The sequence below is a fragment of the Aquarana catesbeiana genome, linkage group LG05 (genome assembly GCF_042186555.1).
Source record: "Aquarana catesbeiana isolate 2022-GZ linkage group LG05, ASM4218655v1, whole genome shotgun sequence".
NCBI lineage: Eukaryota > Metazoa > Chordata > Amphibia > Anura > Ranidae > Aquarana > Aquarana catesbeiana.
The window spans coordinates 591,168,660-591,185,473 of record NC_133328.1 but is presented as its reverse complement, the minus strand read 5'-3'; the positions used below and the strand labels follow the sequence as shown (position 1 = coordinate 591,185,473).

Sequence of the window (16,814 nt, the reverse complement as noted above, 5' to 3'; positions counted from 1 at the left end):
TAACAATTATAGTTATATCTCTAGTATATGACAAACAATTTTCATGTCTAATTTTATTAGAATATCTACTTATAATTATATATCCTAATTCTTGAATCATGGTACTACTATAAATTCTACTTAAAACTTTAGGCAGCACAGTGGTGTAGTGGTTAGCCCTTCTGCCTAGTAGCACTAGAGTTATTGTTTCAAATCCCAGCCATGACATCAGAGTTTTCCAAATATGTGTGTGGTGCAAAAAGCTGTGGCTTGTGTAGGCGGGCTACAAGATGTCTCTCAATGTTATATTAAAACAAACTATAGCTTTAACCACATATTTCTTACCTTAATAGAAACTTTCCCTTCCCCACTTAATTTGCCCAGCCTGTCTCTTTTGTATGTGCATTTTAGTTTGCTAATTTTTTTTTTTTAACAATAGATGTTTATTGAATTATAATGTTATACATGTTATACAAATAACAAGGGACACATAGCAACAAATTAACAACAGACCAGCCTTCAGTATATAAAAGCACACCATAAGAGCCCTTTCACACTGGGGCGGTTTGCAGGCGCTATTGCGCTAATAATAGCGCCTGCAAACCGACCCAAAAGTGCCGCTGCTTTCATTCCAGTGTGAAAGCCCCGAGGGCTTTCGCACTGGAGCGATGCGCTGGCAGGACGGTAAAAAAAGTATACCGCTCCTTCACCGCTCCTGCCCATTGAAATCAATGGGACGGCGCGGCTATACTGCCGGCAAAGGCGCTTTGCGGTGGTATTTAACCCTTTCTCGCCCGCTAGCGGGGGGTAAAACCGCCCCGCTAGCGACCGAATACCGATGGTAAAACACCGCTAATAATAGCGGCGTTTTACCGCCGATGCCGCCCCAGTGTAAACTTATAGGGTACATCAAACAGTAGTGGGAGATATCGCTGAGAGTCATGGACTCCTTATCCAATTATATTTGGGGATAGAGCCTGCCCTAGGAGCTATACTCATAGTTATAGGTTAGATTCACAAGAGCAACTAGCTCAGACACATTGGGTGCTTGAACAGACTTCCAGAGTCTTGTGATGAGCGACTTGGTGGATATTAGAATGATTACTGTAATATCACGAAGGTCAATGGGGAAATGTTCGATGTTTAGGTGAAGCAGGGCTAGTGCTGGGTCTCACTTGGTGATGTTTATATATATATCAGTTGTGCACAAAAGTTTGCATACCCTGGCCTGTTTGCAAAAAGTTTGCATACCCCAATGAAATTGTGAAAGTTTGGTATTAATATTGAAAGACCTGCATAACAAGGTAATGAAACTTTACAGATGATGGAAAAGGATATAAAATGATATCCAATGCCTTGAATATGCCAGTCAGTACTGTTTAATCCCTGATTAAGAAGTGGAAAATTAGGGGCTCTTTTGATACCAAGCCAAGGTCAGCACAAGTGTATATACACAGTGCCTTGAAAAAGTATTCATACCCCTTGACATTTTGCACATTTTGTCATGTTACAACCAAAAACGTAAATGTGTTTTTTTGGGATTTTATGCGATAGACCAACACAAATTGGCACATAATTGTGAAGTGAAAGAAAAATGATAAATGGTTTTCAAATTTTTTTACAAATATAAATATATGAAAAGTGTGGTGTGCATTTGTTTTCAGCCTCCTTTACTCTGATACCCCTAACTAAAATCTAGTGGAACCAATTGTCTTCAGAAGTCACCTAATTAGTAAATAGAGTCCACCTGTGTGTAATTTAATCTCAGTATAAATACAGCTGTACCGCTATAAACTGAGCCATTAGTAACTGCCTAACCTGCTACCCTAATACTGCCTGCAGGCTTAACTGATGGCTGCATCGCGCGCCAACGAGCTCCGTTTTAGCTAGCAAATATTTACAACTAAAGACTGCCCCTAACCGTAGCTATCCTGGAACCTTGGCCATTTGCTAGTTAAAGGGGTACATTACTGTTTATTCATTTTAGTGCACTCAAAACCCTGTTAAGCAGCCTGTGTTCTAATTTGTCTGCTGTGTGAAATTTCATTTAAATTGATTACTTAATATGTATGAATAGATTAAGTGTATTTTCCACAAAACAGATGTGTGCTTGTTTATTGGCAATATCCCGCAGCCAGATAAAAGGTATATCTCACTTGTGATGTCATTTGTGCTCACAGTGGTATTGTTAAACCTGGTGTGCCGAGGGGCTGAGGCTGTTGGAGTTGAGGCGCAGAACAGAGAACCAAAAATTACCAAGTGGCTCCTTCGGGGGTGGTGCTACAGTTGAGGGCTCGTTCGGGATATCCTGTTCTGCTAGCAAACAACCAAGACAGCACCCTTGAAAGCATCCTGTCAAGCTCAGGCCAAGTAGCCTCATTGGAAGAAGCTACCTTACCGACGCCTGTAGCCATTATAGGGCCGGAATTCATTGCTGCCTTGGAAGAGTTTGTGACAAAGTGTCAGAAGAGTAGTCTAACATACACTGGGTCCAAATACCAAAAGCTGGGAACCTTTTCTGGAATACAGCCAGTTCCTGTCAGTGAAGAGAGTTTTGAGGAATGGCTGCAGCAAGCACACTTAAACTGGTGCGAGACTGGTTCCATTGGCCCTGTATGAGGGCTGAAGTTGAGGGATACTGTCACTCCTGCATACGGTGTATATAAAGGAGGACTTTACCCCACAGAGCTGCCCCAATAGGCCATCTTCAAAGTCAAGGACCTATGGAATCGGTGTGCATTGACTTTTTGTCTGAAACCTGACTCGAGTGGACAGGGATATGTCATGGTGGTAACCAACTACTTCACCTGGTATGCCCAGACATTCCTAAAGACCAGTAAGCATATATGGTAGCCAAAACTCTGGCAGAGAAGTTCTTTGTCCGTTACAGCCAACCTCAACGTATTCACTCTGATCAAGGGAGAGACTTTGAGAGTAGACTCATCAAGAAACTCTTACACCTTTTGGGTATTCAGAAATCAAGAACAACTCCCTACCACCCTCAAGGGGACCCTCAGCCAGAAAGGTTTAATCGCATCCTCTTAGATATGCTTGGGACTAATCTGTTTTTGCCTCCTTAGGTATTTTAAAAGCATGTCAGGGATTGCAGACAGTATATGTTGATGGACTCTGTCCCTCCTTTGCCAATCAAAGGTTCCTTGGTGAGGGAGTATTTAACAGGCATTTTGTCATTTGGCCATGCAGGAAATGAATAGAGTATAATGTAAGACTATTTGTTATGCAGTTTCTCCTTTTGGCCACAAGATGGAGATAGGGACATGCTGACCTTTCCTTCCTGAACATGAGACACAGATGACACTCAGAAGTGAAAGTTTTTTTTCAGGAAGTGATACCCAGGGCTGTGGAGGAGTGTGCAGGGAGAACTGTGCGTCCATGAGGGACAACCACATAGCCCAACACCATCCCAGCAGCGAGCCCAAGCCACAAAAGGCCCTGGAGTTGTGCCAGCCTTGGCATCTGAAGCAGGGGAGAGATCTGCGCTGCCCCAGCATCTTAAGGCTGCCGAGAACTGTACGGAGGACAGTGTGAGGAGAGGACGGGTGCTGAGGGGAGTGTCATCTTAAGAGAGAGACTGAGACAGAGAGGGGAGGCTGAAGTGTGGCTGAGAGAACGCTAGCAGAGAGGGATGGACCAAGCCACTGAAGCCCCTTTGCTCTGCCACAATTTGCACCCAAAAGTGGAGAGAGACCCACACCACCAGAGGGAGAGAGTCTGAACCACTGTCTGGGTACCAACGTGCTGCACTGCAGACCAGATTCTCCCAGGCAACTCAGAGTGAGCGCGCGTCCAGCCAGAGGGATCATTATTGTTGTATAGCTGGGTCTGGTGAGAGGGCCTTGCGCTCATTTTTTGTTATCGCTGCTATAGACTGAGCCATTAGTAACTGCCTAACCTGCTACCCTAATACTGCCTGCAGACTTAACTGACGGCCGCAACAGGGGCCAACGAGCTCAAATGGTTTAGCTAGCGAAGATTTACAACTAAAGACTGCCCATGACCAAAGCTATCCCGGAACCTTGGCTGTTTGCTAGTTAAAGGGATACTATACTGTTTGTTCATTGGAGTGCACTCAAAACCCTGTTTATTGCAGCTGATGATTTAAAAAATGAAGGCCCAGGTTGACATGTTGAACACTCTTACCTATCCACCAGCTGAATTCAATGGTCCAATCAATTCAGCTTTGGAGTTGTTAACTTTTTTTTTTTTTTTTGGGGGGGGGGGGGGTATTTATTATTTATTTATTAAATGTTTATTTTGTACTATTATAGGTTTATCTATTTGTATGGGTGTTAACAATACATTCCAATTGATGAAAAATAATAAAAGTGTTATTGATCCAAGATCCAACAAATACATACATAGTTTAATATGCTACATTTATTTGGACAGCAGCAACACAATTAGGTACATTAATTTACTTGTGCAAAAAGGAACGGTATTTATGATGCTGCATTACACTAAGCTTAGAAGGGCCATGTTTAAAAGAGCTTACAATCTAAAAGGGATCACATCTTAACTTTCACAGTGGACAGCAGGGAACAAAAGGCTAATATTAACCAGGCAAAACATTTTAAAGTAAAACAGCTCTCACCATCCCACCCATCCCCATCAATTTGTTGCAAGATTCTCAAAAACAAAACAGGATTTAAAAAATGCTGCATACCAACAAACTACAGCATAGCACCAACCCCACCTCAGTTCCCACACACATACATTTCTGATTATGGTAAGTAGGAAGCTGCTTTTCTGTGTACATGATGAAGCAGAGTTAGGAGTTGTTAGAGTACAATTGACATTTGTTAGTAACAATAACAAAACACGGGTCAGCAGATGCTCACAAATGCATTGTGGGACAGGAAAAATACACAAAAAATTGAAGCCATGTCCACAAAAACCCACTTTTGAGAAAAAATGTACAACAATTACAGCAAACACACAAAGCAACCATCAAAACAGCCTAAGGCCCCTTTCACACAGGCTTGTCTGTGTACGGACTCGGCTTTGCTCAGCAGGGTTTGATCTGCTGATCCCCGCTGAGCAGGCGGATGATAGGTCCGTCTCCACTCACTGTGTGGAGATGGACCGGTCAAAGCCCCGCTGTCCTTTATGGAGATCGGATGAAAACAAACCACCTGAACTTTCTCCCAAGGTATCTTATGTCAGTCCCTTTGAGGTCCAAATGGCTTGCTTGGTTCATGGTTACTGCGATTCAGTAGGTTTGCATTGTTATATCCATGTGATCTTGATCCATCTCTACATCTTCTGCTATAGATGACACTACGAGGTCCTCTGAGGCCTCTAGTGACTGACATTGAAGAGTGCATTTTGGCGTCAGAGGTCTAGGGATTACCAAGTCTGTTTCTTTGGCTAAAGAAGATGTAGTAGTTTCTTTAGGTGAAGAAGGCCACAGCCAGTCGATCCCTTTTTCTTCAATGTCCTCTTCATCTGTGCTTAGAACAGTGTCTTGAGACTGGGTAAATGAACAAGGTCTGCAAGAAACCATCCTATTAGGACTAGCATCAGTCTGTGAGAAAATCTGAACTGCTCCCACTCTGGGCAAGGGATTATTGCAATGCCATATCTTTAATAGGCCCATTTTCCCTTCTGGGTGAATCTGATATGGTGGAAGTCCAGTCAGTTGTTTGCACACTATAAGGGGCTGAGACCTCCAGTGGCCAGCTAGTTTGTGCTTCCCTTGGGCACCCAAATCTCTCAGCAATACTCTGTCCCCAGGCTGCAAGTCTTGTATCCTTACTTTAAGTTCTTTTTGTTCTGTTGATCTCAGACATTGGAGACCCCCCAAGGTTTTTTCATCCGTGGGTTTCAAATTCTTTGAAACATCCTCACTGAGATGTTATTGAGGTCTGATCTAAGGAAGTGCCAAAGGTCAGATCGACAGGTAGTCAAGCTTCTCTCCCAGACATCAGCAGACATGGTGAATAGCACAAGCTTCCATTTTCAGTGCTATTATAAGCAGGTACTACAGCTGCAATGGGCCTACTCCAATTCTGTTTGTTTTTGGCCGAGAGAGTCCCAAGCATATTTAGAAGGGTGCAGTCGAAACGTTCTAGCAGTGGGTCCCTTTATGGATGATAGGAGGTTATTCTGTATTTCTGAATACCTAGCAGATCTAACAGTCTTTTTATGAGCTTATTCGCAAAGTCTCTTCCTTGATTGGAATGGATATGCTGAGGCAGGCCATACTGCACAAAGAGCAATTTTAGTGAACCCTTCAACAAAACTTCAGTAGTAGGAGCAGAATTCTAAGAATGATCTTCAGTGCACTGACATGATTCTATCTAGGCCAGGATGTGACAGTATCTACCTTTCTTGGGTTGGTGGCTACTCCCTCTGTGGAAACAACATGCCTTAGATAGGTGACTGGGGGTTGATAGAATTGACAATTCTCCAACAACAATTTTAACCCTTCTTCATGGAGCCTCTGCAATACCTTTTCCAGTCACACCTTGTGTTCCTCAAAAGTCTTCTCAATCAGGTTCATGTCTCCTATGATACATTCCATTAGTCACTGAAAGATTGCAGGGGCTCCTGACAATCCTTGGGGCATTCTGTTGAACTCGATAAAACCCAGTGGGCAAATTAAATCAGTCTTCTCCCTGTCGTTTGGGTCCATAGGGATTTGGTAATACCTGCTTTTCAGATCTAACACACACGCCCCTCTGCCCCAACTGCAGAGCATCTTCTATCCGTGGAGTGGTGTATTGTTCAGGATTTGTTCTCCAGTTAAGTTTTTGATAATCAATACATATTCTGAGGGAGACATTTTTGTTCCTTACCACCACTATGGGGGAGGCGTAAGGGCTTGACGAATCTCAGATAATCCCTGTCCACTGCAACTCAGGCAGTTGCTCTTGAAGATCTTCCAGATTGTCTGATGGTATTCGCTGAGCCCTCTTCTGAATCTTCCTGAAGTTGAATTCTGTGTTGAGCCATTTTAGCACAGCCCACATTGTATTCATTTTTCAAGAACATCTCCTGCTATTTCAGGTGCCGTCCCTTGACCCTCCCCTTAGCTGTGTTCACCTGCTCGTGCAACATCCAAGGTTTAGGTTTTAGCTTGACTAGGAGATCAGTATTGTTTCATATACTGACAGGGATTTTTATATGATTTTGCTGCAAGGCTTTAGTCGACACAACATCAGGAATCAGCTCCACCCCAAATTCTTCTCCCTGAAAATCAGCTTCAAGGACCACAAACGGCCGGGCTGGTCCCAAGTTAACTTGACAGTGGCTCGCAATCAAGGTATTTCCCTAGGTTGCAGAACTCTTTCTTCAGGGCCCAGTCTCCAGAGCTTTCCTACCCTTTGGGGCCTTCTGCTTTTGCAGAACATGTTGATAGGCTAGACATAGATGACAATGAACATTTTCAATTGATTAGTCACTCTTCTTGGCTATAGGGGTGAGTAGTCTTCTCACTAGATTGGTGTTTGTGCCAATCAGCAAAGAGTTCTGTTTTGCCCCAGGAGTGTCAGGACACATGAATACTAAGGTATCAAATTTCTCTATTTTTCCAATTGCAGAAGAATCAAATTGGGAGTTACCCATCATATGGGAACTTCTGCATTTTGATACCCCAAATCTCCCAAAAGTCTTACTACTTCTGAGGGGGTATATATTTTAGATAATTTTCATAAATGTTTTGCTCCAGTAACATCACTTGCACCCCCATGTCCAGCAGACCCTGGGTGTAAACCCCTTCTACTTGAATTGTGACTATAGGCGAGGGACCCCCCAATTTATTGGGGAACGTGTTTTGGAGTGGGCTCTGTACTTGCGCTGTTCTCTTAGTTTGTTTCTTTTTTCTCTGCGGTTCCTTGGCAATCCTGGGGGAATGATGTGCATTGGCTACCTGTGTCTGTCTACCTGAAAACAAAGATGCTCGATTTCCTCACAGTGGTAACAGCTTCTTTTGGCAGGGGTTGACATCTCCCCTTGCTCTGAAGTTAGTGTGGACATAGTCTGTTTCATGTCTATCAAGGACTTTTGCATAGTTGTGTGAGCCTCCATTAGGTGTCCTATCGACTTCTGGATTTTACAGAGTGTTTGCAAAGTAGCCTGCAACTAGACCATTTTAGTTACAGCTTAAGTCAAAACCTCGATAGCGAGCGGAGGCCTAGCCTCTTCCTTAGTCTCTCTGCTGGTGCTAGCTTGGGTTGCATAGGCCGTCGCACGTGGTTTGTGCTCTTTAGTTATTACTGGCTTCTGGATCTTAGCAGCGTTAAAAGCTTCTTGTTTTTTATTCCTGCCTATGTCCCTGTTGCTGATTTTCCTCACTTCCTGTCTGGTGAATTCCTTGTCACCCAGACAGTAAAGGGGAAATCTCTCTAAAATGGAGCCAAGATAGCAGCAGCGCAGCTCTGTTTACATTTCTGGTACAGTAAAAGTGTGGAAGGTAGAAAGGTAACAATGCTCTCTGCAGGGGCAACCCAATCCATACACCAGATCCACTCACAGGTGCCTGAGCTCGATGTATTCCATCACACTCCAACGTCATAAACAGTAGAAAGAGCCGGCAACACTGAAGTCCTTGAATTGTAGTTTATTGGTACATCAGACTGACAATAAAACAATAGAGCTCACGCATTTCAGCAGAAGCCTTAGTCGTAGCTAGTTTAAAACAGATATGGCAATATACATATATATATATATATATATATATATATATATATATATATATATATATATATATAACTAAACAGACTCCACCTTTAAACAATTAGCATATTTAATTGATACCACAAATCATTAAAGTGGATGGTGACTACTCCTATGCCAAAAGAGAAAGGGGGATTTGAAAGGTTTAGCCAGAAATAGGAAAAAGTGTGAAAGAAAATGATGGAAATTACTGCAAGAGATGTCGAATCCTATTCTTCCAAAATAAAAGGAGAAAAGAAAAATTATACATTGGTCATATATACATCATGATGGTAGCACAATGTAAGGGCAAGATAAATGACAGAACTGCTCTTAGAAAATTAAATAAAAATATAAACAATTGACCAGAAGTGGCAAGAAGGAGAGACAGTAAAAGTGTGGCAGATGAATTCCTGCACATGCACAGGTGTGATGTCAACCAGCCAATCAAGATGGCCAAAAACCAGCACCCAGAAAAAGCCGTAAAGAAGATGCTGCCAAGGGACCTCGCAGGTGTCAGACCATTGGAGCATAGGTGAGTAAACTTGCATTTAGTACGACTTTTTTTTTTAAAGTGATGTATGCTTAAAGTGGACTGGAGATTTATAGGAGACATTTAAAATTGTTTATTGTGTCTAAGCAGTACCCTAAATTACCTTTAGGTTTGATTTTCTCCTGAAAAATAGCAGTGCCTTTACTGGTATGTGAGTGAGCCTAGGCATCCCTGTGCCTACAACCAGATAGCTGTATCTGTTCAGTATGGGATTTAGGACACTGCTGCCTCTGATTGCTAGTATCAGGAGATTTTGAGTGAAATTCAGTGATGTCACTACTGTGGTGCTCATGTTTGCTGGAGGCTCTGATATTGAGGACAGAAAACTCTACCCATACCAAGATGACAACCACCATACAGAGACACTTTGCAGAACAAGCCATTGTAAGTCAGTAACCTTGAAAAGATCAGCTGCAATATGGGAGACTAGTCCTTTGTCCTCTGCCTGCCTTATTTTTGGCACAACATTCCATAGTTTAGTTACTCTTTAAAGTCACAGAAGTAGTGGCCTGAAAGAAAGGCATTGCAGCTTGTTGAAAGAAATTAGTCATACAGAGAGCTTAAAGTACTTATGTAAAATTATTTTTTGTATAAGATCACTTTAAAGTGTAGAATACATAACAAACATAGTTATACCTGAGGATTTTTATGTGGTGTCCTCACAAGGTCTCCAAGGATACGTTGACGGAACAGGCCTCCATTAACCACTTTTGTGGAATACATTTTAGCGTTTATTCCAGTGACAGTTGAGTCGTTTATCTAGCCAGGACATAGAAGTCACATTAACATATGTTTAACTTCAAACAAGTGTTATTCTTGCAGTTTTTCTGGGAACTTCCAATCATTTTACATTTTAGATAATGTTAGGGTTATGCAAACTCTAAATCAATCTTTTGGTATGTTTGGTATGTCTAAATATATTACATTTTCTTAAGCAAATTTTTTTTTCTGTAAATCTGTTGCAAATTTTCAGTAAAAGTACTTCCCGTTGCAAGCTGACAACACTAAGTCACTGCCTCATAATTAGCAGTAGCAATGTCAGCCTGCAAGCACCTTCAAGTAAGCCTGGGTTCACGCCTATGCAAATTAGATGTGCGTTTCCGCACATCTAATTCGCATAGCAGGAGAATGTGACTGGCTCCCTATGGAGCCGGGTCACATATCTCCAGGGCGGCTGCGGAGAGCACTGCACAAAAACGCTGCGTGTCTTTGGGTCTGTTTCAGGGCCGAATTCAGGCATAGAATCGGCCCTGATTCGTCCCTGAAACGGGGAACAAGGACGCACAGCGCTCCTGTGCGATCCGCAGCCTGTTATGGTGTGAACCCGGGCTTATTGTTGGTCTGCCCATCTGAAAAACCTGATCTGCAGTCCAATGGCCAACTGATGGAGCGCATACAACAGCTTGACAATACCGCTGCCAGTTGCAGTGTTGCCAGCCAGTAAGAGGAAGTGCTATTACTGACAGCACCTCCTGGTATAAAACGTAGCTCCAGATTTTGTTTTCATAAAGCCTAAGTTTTGTTAAAAAATTAAAAAAAAAACAGTACTAGGGACTCTACTTACTATTTATGCAAAAAGTCCCTGTTATCAGACATCTAATTGAGATCTGAAGTCCTCTGCTACCCCCCATAATCCACAGACATAATCTTGCTGTGCTGTTAAGGGTTTCTGCAGAGTTAAGGGGGCTGGAACTGTCATAGGCACCCATCACAAGTGTTGACTGTACCTGCCCCCTCCTCCAATTATAGAAGCTGTACGTACTATAGCTGACATGAATGAAAAGGGCTCTATTAAGGGAGGAGGGGTGAAGTAATGAAAGAGCCACCTCCTCCATTCAAAGATCGCTTTTTCTTAATGGAAGCTATAGTACAGCTTCTATGCAGTGCCAGAAGATTGCTGTTGGGGGATATGGGAGTTGGGAAGAGAACTTTGGATTTTAACTATGACAATTGACACCAGTACAAGGGACACCACGTTAAATGTAAGTACAGACCCTTGTGCTGATTAAAAAAAAAAATCGTTTTAACTAAACTTAGGTTTTAAGAAAACCTTATAAAGTGAGGCATAATGCCAAACATAATGACACACAGATTTTGGATTTACATACACTTAAAGTTTTTCTGTGGCCTGCCCAAGCAATGACCTAATCTATAAACTGTCAGAAACAGATATATTGGTGTCCTGTTGAAAAGGGCTAACATAACTGCTTACCATCCCACAATTATGTTCTAGACAGAAAAAAATGTGAATAACTGATACAGCTGTCTGCCATATTTTATGTGTGGTCGTGTCCCATAAGGAACCATTAAGGACCTCCTATTTCTCTAATATCCATTTTAACTTCTCTATTGACGAAGAATAATAAACATTTTCATAACAATTGTATACAGGCGCCCAAACTTTATTTACAAACATTTAACCCAAATATATTTGTCAAATTTCATTGCTAACTGGAAAAATGATCACACAGCTCTTGCCCCCTTAGTAATCACATTGGTTGTTATATCTATAGTTTTGCCCTCGATTGCTCTCAATACAGATGCACATATCGGGTTCACTCTACTGTTGTTATATTTGTTTATTTTTTCGCTATAAATTTAGGTCATATTAGAAGTTGAGCTGGGATCTTGGGGAGGGAGAGATTTTTTTTCTCTGGAGTCCCCAAATTAAAGCGGAACTTCAGTCATTTTTTCAACTTACCATCTATTAAATCTTCTACCCTTGTTGTTTTAACTTTGGATAGTAAAACATTTTTTTTTCTGCCAGTAAATACCTTATACAGCCCACTTCCTGTTTCTTGTCTGGTAAAAAGCCTAGGCTTATGACATCATGCACAGCTCTCTCTCTCTCGCTCTCATGAGAGTTTGCCAGGAAGGGAGGGGGGATGAGTCATAAGAGGGCCAATGAGACCTGCAGAGATGGAGGTGTGCCTCTGTGTAAATCCAGGAAGTGAACAGGCAGCAGCTTCAGCTGCTCACAGTTAAAATGGCTGCAGCCAGTCTCAGTGGAGGGAGATTTCTGCAGAATATTTGGCAAGTACAGAATCACAGTATATTTAAAATAATATGCAAAGTGGTTGGAGGGAAGCTTTAGAACAGCAAAGATGTTTTTATTACAAACTATGTGAGCAGACTGCAGTTCCTCTTTAAGGACAGGTAGAGAAGGCTGAATAACCTACAAACATTTACATTTTTGAGAACACTTATGGAGATTTCTCTACATCTGAAGTCCTAGCTTCACCCAACCACTGTGGCAACTGTAAAGGGATCCCTGTCTAATTGTTCAGCTCCTTTTTTATTTTACATTACAGAGAACCCAGTAGGAACAGTAGGAATAGCAGCTGTGCTAAGAGAGGAGCTGGATGTTCCAGTATGGATACTTCATTGCTGAAGATCACAAGAGATATAACGAGGGTGAATTAATGCATTGTTATTAACCATACACTAAAATGGCCATACACTGATCAGAATTCAACTGGGTCAGCAGGGACCAAATTTTAATCAGTGTGTGGCCATCCCTGTTAAACAGAAGTCATTTGATCACCTTCTGTTGAATGGTCAAGTTGGAAGACTTTTATCAATCAGCTTAAAGCGGAGTTCCAGCGAAAAATTTTTATTTATTTTTTTTGTGTATTATTTTTAGTGTTAACAACATTTAAATAAAAGTATACAATGATCTAGATTATTTTTTGTAATAAATAAATTCCTTACTGTAAAATTGTGATCCTCCATATATGGCTGTTTCCATAGTTGATGTGGGCATATGAAGCCCAATCACGATTGCTTCCTGGTATGTACATGGAGAGGTGCATGCTGGGTAACCAGCATGCACCTCTCGGTCTCGCGCATGCACGATTTAGTGGCGGCCGTAGCGCCGATTGTTTGTAACATTGCCATAACAACGGGCGGCGATGGAGGAAGGTCCCGCCAAATTGTTATGACAATGTAACGAGATTACAGCCCTCGGCGCTGCCCAGTGACTCCTGGGAAATGATGACAGACATCTCCCAGGAGCACTAGCGAGCACGGGCGCCAAGGGAAATGACATCAGGTGCCCTGGAGAGGAAGAGACAGATTACGAGGGACCCCCTAGCAACAGACCTGAAAAGGTGAGTAAAAATTTTTTTTTTTTCCAAAGGATGTTCCTTGTATTATGCAGCTTAATAATGTTAGTTTTGTTTTCTGACTGGAACTCTGCTTTAAGAAATCAGCTCTATTTAAAATTGCCCAAACTTGGGTGTCTTTTTTGACGTTTTCAGAGAACATTCCAACTAAAACTCATAAATCAGTTCCGTAAAAACACAGGTTTATTATATTTCTTGGTGAAATATCTTCACAATTCCCAGCTCCACCCAGCTGTGGTGGCCACTGCAAAGTCAAGTGATGTGCTGCATTTCCAGTAAATTCTCCAAGATATGGATTTTCAGACAGAGATACCTTAATTGTGGAAGAGAAACAAGCTACAGCTGAAGAAAATGTCCCACTGGAAAATCAGAGATAGAAAAAAGCTGGCTGGTACTAACACAAAAATTAAAAAAAAAAAAAACTTTACTATCTGCTCTTAGTGCCTACATGATCAAAAAAAGAAAAAAAAAAGAAAGAAAAAAGAAAGACAAGGAAAAAGAGCCTGCTGCAATTCAATTTAGAAATATTCAATACCGAGAAAATAGTCTGAAAGTGAATCTCTTTAAATCCTATAAATCCTAAAGCTCAAAAATATCAAAAACACATCAATGAATCAATAACTATATGGTCAAGCCATCAAACAGGTGAAACTTCCAAGATGAGAAAGTGCTAAGTGCAAACAGTGTACTGTCTCTTTAAATGCAAAAATGCTTCCTTTTTTTTTTTTGGTGTAATGCCTGTCTATGTCTCCCTTTGTGAGTATAATTCCTGATTAAAATCTATGTAATCTGTGATAGTGGGCCATTGAGTTGTTTATGTGTTTCTTTTGAGTTATACTAGCACTGTGAGTTTGTTGATGGTCCACTGGAGTTTTTACGAAGTTGCTGGAGCCATTATATGAGACTAGCTAGTGGCTACTAGAAGTGGATCCTTGATGTGAGAGTGCCTCTAGGTTGTTGCTGTTTGCCGTTTGGATATCTTCATGATGGATTGATCTCCTATAACTGGGAGGTCTGATCACTCTGGTAAGTGCCTCTACAGGTGGTGGGACACTTCACAAGATTTTCCTGGTGGGATTAATCATCACAGAATTTGTAGAACAAGTTGATAAACTTTTAATTGTATCTTTATTATCAATCCTTTTTTTTTCCGTATGAATTGCACTTTTAGCATGATTATCTATTGCACTTTATGAGCACATTAAACACATTCATGTATATGAACTTTGGTGATGAATTAGGCAAGTATTGTATGCACTTTTGCATTTAAAGAGAGTACACTGTTTGCACTTTCTCATCTTGGAAGTTGCACCTATTTGATGAATTGACCATTGTGGTACTGACACAAGACTGGATGTAACTGTGCTTTACATACCAAGAACATTACCTGTATAAGAGGCTGGTAGCCTGTAGCGGTCACAAATGTTATCTGCCATGAGTATTGTCTGCACTGTTGAGATGATGATGAAATAGTAACCTGACCATTTTCTGGAATAGCTTCTAGGGCAGATTTTAGATCCATTGGTGATATGTTTACAGGAAGATCTACAATGCAACCAAAAATGTGTAAAGTGTCTGCCAACATAATAAGTAAACAAAAATAGCAACCGTCCCAATTTATAAGTAGCGTACTTACCACCTGGCTAGCAGAAAAAAAAAAAACATTACACTGTCTAACAATTTGCATTAAAAAGAGAGGTATTAGTTGTACAACATTTGCAAATATATGTGGAAGCCAAACTGCCTCATCAATGCACCTCTGTATAGTGCAGTCCTAAATGTAGACTATAAGAGTCTCCATGTTGCAGACCATATATTTATATATATATATATATATATATATATATATATATATATATACCGTATCTCACAAAAGTGAGTACACCCTTCACATTTTTGTTTTTTCTTATTATATCTTTTCATGTGACAACTCTGAAGAAATTACACTTTGCTACAATGTAAAGTAGTGAGTGTACAGCTTGTATAACAGTGTAAATCTGCTGTCCCCTCAAAATAACTCAACACACAGCTATTAATGTCTAAACCACTGGCAACAAAAGTGACTACACCCCTAAGTAAAAATGTCCAAATTGGGCCCAATTAGTAATTTTCCCTCCCCAGAGGCACAGTGGCCAAGACCATACAGCATTTTAACAGGACAGGTTCCACTCAGAACAGACCTCACCATGGTTGACCAAAGAAGTTAAGTGCACATGCTCAGCGTCATATCCAGAGGTTGTCTTTGGGAAATAGATGTATGAGTGCTGCCAGCATTGCTGCAGAGGTTGAAGGGGTGGGGGGTCAGCCTGTCAGTGCTCAGACCATACGCCGCACACTGCATCAAATTGGTCTGCATGGCTGTCATCCCAGAAGGAAGCCTCTTCTAAAGATGATGCACAACAAAGCCTGCAAACAGTTTGCTGAAGACAAGCAGACTAAGGACATGGAATACTGGAACCATGTCCTGTGGTCTGATGAGACCAAGATAAACTTATTTGGTTCAGATGGTGTCAATCGCGTGTGGCGGCAACCAGGTGAGGAGTACAAAGACAAGTGTGTCTTGCCTACAGTCAACCATGGTGGTGGGAGGGTCGTGGTCTGGGGCTGCATGAGTGCTGTCGGCACTGGGGAGCTACAGTTCATTGAAGGAACCATGAATGCCAACATGTGCTGTGACATACTGAAGCAGAGCATGACCCCCTCCCTTCAGGGACTGGGCTGCAGGGCAGTATTCCAACATTATACCAACCCCAAACACATCTCCAAATAGACCACTGCCTTGCTAAAGAAGCTGAGGGTAAAGGTGTTGGACTGGCCAAGCATGTCTCCAGACCTAAACCCTATTGAGCATCTGTGGGGCATCCTCAAATGTAAGGTGGATGAGCGCAAGGTCTTTAACATCCACCAGCTCCATCATGTCATCATGGAAGAGAGGAAGAGGACTCCATTGGCAACCTGTGAAGCTCTGATGAACCCCATGCCCAAGAGGGTTAAGGCAGTGCTGGAAAATAATGGTGGCCACACAAAATATTAACACTTTGAGCCCAATTTGGGCATTTTCACTTAGGAGTGTACTCACATCTGTTTTGCCAGCGGTTTAGACATGAATGACTGTGTTAAGATATTTTGAGGACACAGCAAATTTACACTGTTATACAAGATGTACACTCACTACTTTACATTGTAGCAAAGTGTCATTTCTTCAGTGTTGTCACATGAAAAGATATAATAAAATATTTACAAAAATGTGAGGGGTCCACTCACTTTTGTGAGATACTGTAGGTATACAAGGCCCTTGATAAGGTAGGCTTCCACATATATTTGCAAACCTCTTTTTCTAACGCAAATTGTTAGACAGTGTAATTTGTTTTGTTTTTTTTGTTTGTTTGTTTGTTTTTGCTTGCTAGCTAGTTTGTAAATGTGTTGGGAAATACATTTTTGTTTTACTTGTTTAATATAATAAGTAGCATCTGCTCTGGCAG

General features: G+C 41.4%; 1 protein-coding gene across 1 annotated transcript in view; it reads right to left on the bottom strand.

Moving 5' to 3' along the window:
- Nucleotides 1–16,814, bottom strand: part of LOC141146079 (fibrocystin-L-like) — a 491,542-nt gene that overhangs the window by 212,643 nt on the left and 262,085 nt on the right. The window contains exons 28-29 of the mRNA XM_073632839.1: nt 14,720–14,877; nt 9,845–9,967 (exon numbers count right to left, since the gene is read on the bottom strand). Coding sequence (XP_073488940.1) covers nt 9,845–9,967; nt 14,720–14,877 — 281 coding nt within the window. The remainder of the gene's footprint in view (nt 1–9,844; nt 9,968–14,719; nt 14,878–16,814) is intronic.